We start from the raw sequence: 4,376 nt of genomic DNA on the forward strand, positions 1-4,376 counted from the left end.
CGTAGGTTTTAAAAGTCAACCGCCTACCGCTGCCAACCGGCATACCGGAATGAAAAAAAGGCGCAAAAATGAGCATTGTTAAATTTAAGGATCGTAGATTTTCATACTACAAAACGAAACTATTCAATTTGACGAAATTTTTGTTGACGTCAATATTATGGAATCAAAATTATTTTAAAAATGAAACGAAACAAATTAATATTTCTTTTTTTTTTTTGCTTTGAGATATTTCCTTCACATTTTCTGATTTAATTCGTGTTTAAAATAGCAATAATCTTTTTTAAAAATAAAATGGGGCACACAATAAAACGTACAAAAACCTCTAGATTTTTTTTAATGATCACAACGACTGAACAAGGTCGTTTGTTTCAGAATTACTTCTCTTAACTTTTTACTGTCGTCGGGAACAGGGAGCATCAAGGCCAAGGAATCTTTCTTCCACCTATAAGAATTTTTTCAAAATTAATCCTTGACGTAGACTATAATAATTCTGCGAATGCTCTTCCTGTTAATCCAACAGAATCATCGATATACGTAGTGGATAAAAATCTTCACTAAGACTGGAAGTACACTTCCAGTACTTGGAAAATCAGGCGTCCAAATATAGAACCTTTAAAGAAACCTGAATTTTATCCACTACATAAATCGATGATTCTGTGTTGGATTAACACTACAGCACAACAAATATTTTCTCAATGTAAAATTATCTTTTCAGGTATGTCACTTTTTCCTTTTCTTTCGAGTTTCTGCCATCATTTACCAGCTAAATGTTACGGAGCATTATAGACTTGGCCTGACTTTCGAACGGGCAACAATTAACTGTGCACATCAAAAACAATTAGGCCTTATATAATAATGATTAAAGTTACATCGTAAACTGTATTGCGCTGGATGATGGAGTCTTATAACCTTGTTGAACACTAAAAAAGGACTATGTCCAGATGTAGTAGCATTACTGGACCACAGGTCCTTGTAGTTCTGTCAAATTAATAAAATATGGACAATGTAGAGAAAATAGTGTCACCATAAATAAAAAAAAGAAAGACATTAGTTAAATCAGAATGTCACCAAGATGTCATTAGTTAGAACGTTATGAAGATGTCATTACTTATGAGAATATCATTAAGAGATGTCATTAGTTATCAGAATGTTAAAGATGTCAATAGTGATGAGTATGTTCATCATTTTTTTATGCAAAAGATTGTTTTTATACGCCCACATTTTCAGTTGTATGTATAATTAAAGGTGTAGTTAACATCTTTCTCGATTATTTACAATGCACAAATAATATCAATAAACAAATAAAGTTAAAATGTTCTGTTATTTTACAGAAAAATGAAAATGTCTGGCAACAGATTTATTACCAAAATATCTTTTTCAAAATTCTGTCTTTTTACAGAACTGGAAGGAAAAATTCCGGCAGCAGATTTACCAGAATATCCTTCCTATTTTCTGTTAAATTACAGGAAATATTAGAAAAATTCCGGCAGCTGATTTACCAGAATACCCTTTCTATTTTCTGTTAAATTACAGGAAATATTAGAAAAATTCCGGCAGCAGATTTACCAGAATATCCATTAGTCATTTATTTTGTCGTAAATATTTCTGTTATTTAAAGCAAATATTTTACAAGAAATTTTGTTATATAACTGAAGGCAAAATTTAAATTCTGGTAAATCAGCTTCCAGAATTTTTTTGTTAATTGAAGGAATTTTTTTTTAACAGTGTAGCATTGCACAATTCCTTCATTGCGAATAATAATAATGCTATATAATACTCTTTCCGTCCATCATCTCATATCTAGCCACAGATACAATGACTCTTAGGACAGTATCCTAACTGACAATTGGTCCTACACCATACATCAATATCTGTACTCTTATAAACTCCGTGAGACCTACACACGGCAAACAGATTGCCACCATCTTCATCACAGGAACAATGTGATGCTGGACAAAAACGACCAGCACAGTTGGCGCTACACCATATATCGTATACTATATTATTTTTAAAAACACCAGCACCATGGCATGGCAGGGTGAATGGAATGTTATTGATTGAAGGAATTAATTCGACTGAAATAGGTGGAGGTGCTGAATCCGCTGAAGACGATACTGAAGATGTAGGAGATGTTACCGCTCGGGCCATGACAGTTTTCACTTTTGGCACCTCTTCGTCATCTTCGCCATCACTGACTGCAATATCGGAACAGGCTCGGAAGTTTTCTTGAGGTCCACAACCCACACATCCAGTTCCATTTGGTGACACTCCCCAACTGTTTCCTGTAAGTAAAAGGATAATAAATATCAAATATTACATCTTCAGCCTAATGTCGCAATCCTCTCCGCTTGTTTTAAGGCTCAGGTCAACGTAAAAACAACTAGTTTTCGTTAAATGTTATTTCTGCATTTGTCAACATTCCGAAGATTTAACAGCGACACGAGCGGATGAAAATAATTGGCTAAATTTCAAAAACGTTATCCATTTAGATTATCTAATCGTACGATGGGATAACCCTGTCATATCTTATATAGTAATTAACCATAAACTCGAAATTAGTCTGGGCGTGCTTCCTGATGCCCACAGCCGATTAGAAAAGGTTTTACTAACTTGACGTAAAAATAAAATGTGGATATTATGATTGCAGAAGTTCTGTAAGTATTATAGCCTATGCCCAGGAGGTTATAATATATATTTACTTACCAGTAATGTAAGTCCACTGCAAAATACATTGAGTACAAACCAAATTTGAAGGTAAAACAACATAAAGCTGTTTTATACCAGTACTGTAGTCTATATAGAACTTATCGGAACCACTAGGGGAGGTAAGTCTTGTTTGATCAAAACAGTCCTGAGTTGGATCTTTCTTTACATTATTGTTGGCACACAATTTAAAGATGAAATAACCTTTATGATTCGCCGTTATTTCCACGTCCACTTTGATAGTTTCTCCACTTTGATAATTTTTCACAATTTGTCCAGTTGCGTATCTTCCTGGTGTTTCATGTTCTTTGATCGCACCAGCGTAGGCATCACCACAGATTCCACATTTACCTCCGTTTCGTGTATGCTGAACCTAAAAAAAGATAACACGATGGATCAGTTATTAAAGTTTTGACCAACTCGAATCAGTGAAATATCCACAGGAGACCGATAGTAGCCTACTCTCGTCGATTTCAAACCACCGAAAGATCTTTAACGTGCACGGACTGTATTACAGCGAGAAACAAGTGGTAAATTTTACGATGTCTATGTCGCAAACTCTGACTTTAAGTTGGTGAAGCGAACATGCGTACAAATAGGATCAAAAGCGTGGAATAGGTTCCCATTATGTATCCTGTTTTTATCGTAAGAACATAGCATATATTTTACAAATATTTTCAGATATAATTTAGAATGTTTTTGATAATGAACATTTTGCATAATTCCCCTTTAATTTATTCAACACGCAACATTTTTGAACATTTTTAGCACCAGTCATATTTTACGTCCAGATCTTGTAACCATTGGCCATTTTAACATGTTTTAAATGCAGTGCAATTCTAACAAAAGGGATACTTACATTAAATCCGCCACAGAAACCCTGATTATCATTATAATCAGGTGGTGTATCAAAACCATATCTCCACATGGATGCTCTAGATGGCGGATTTATTAATCTACCATGTCCATGGATTCCCTCGTAAATACAGAGTGATACGAACATAACACAGAAAATCTTCATGGTGTATAATTATTTTACTTCCGAATATTCTGAAATATACATTTACTAATAATAATCATAATAATTACAATCCGTTGATAATCAACTACCGTGATATAACTGTGAATGTGATTGAATACCTTAAAGGGACATTCCGTTTTTTTTGTAGGTCGAAAAATTTTTGTGCTCAAATTTGTGAAAACTACACACCAAAGTCTAGAGAAATGTTCCCTTTATCGTATCTGAAAGGTTTTTGTGACTTTTTGTCACGGACGTGGTTAATAGACACTGTCATAAACGTTTTCAAAACATGGTGTGAGCAATCACGTGACGTTTCACAATGCAAAATCAACAGATCGACGACTACCCATCAATGTGTAACAGATGGTACGACAATAACGAGGTATAAAAAATTTTCGCAAACGTTCCGCCGCGATACCAACAAATATTTGCCGACGTTCTGCGCATGTTCTTGCGTGCACTTTTGGCGACAAAACGTCGTGAATAAATCTTCACAAATTTCATTGCACTCGTCAAGATTTTCCTGCTCTTGCGAAGCGGTCGCGATCCAGTGAGAAGGCTTGTGATCACTTGCCACCATCGCAGAAGCACGGCAATGCATTTTGCATATGTCATTTCGAAGCATTGCGATTGTGCACTATATCGCAAATGG

General features: G+C 34.9%; 1 protein-coding gene across 1 annotated transcript; it reads right to left on the reverse strand.

The window, feature by feature from the left end:
* Positions 1-2,193: 2,193 nt before the first annotated feature.
* Positions 2,194-3,709, reverse strand: LOTGIDRAFT_97145 (hypothetical protein; the record flags this gene model as incomplete). Its single annotated transcript, XM_009064681.1, has 3 exons — positions 2,194-2,282; positions 2,704-3,076; positions 3,563-3,709. Coding segments are annotated over 3 exons (609 nt in total), but the record flags the coding sequence as incomplete, so codon positions are not given.
* Positions 3,710-4,376: the final 667 nt, after the last annotated feature.

Source organism: Lottia gigantea (genome assembly GCF_000327385.1).
Source record: "Lottia gigantea unplaced genomic scaffold LOTGIsca_64, whole genome shotgun sequence".
NCBI classification, from domain to species: domain Eukaryota; kingdom Metazoa; phylum Mollusca; class Gastropoda; family Lottiidae; genus Lottia; species Lottia gigantea.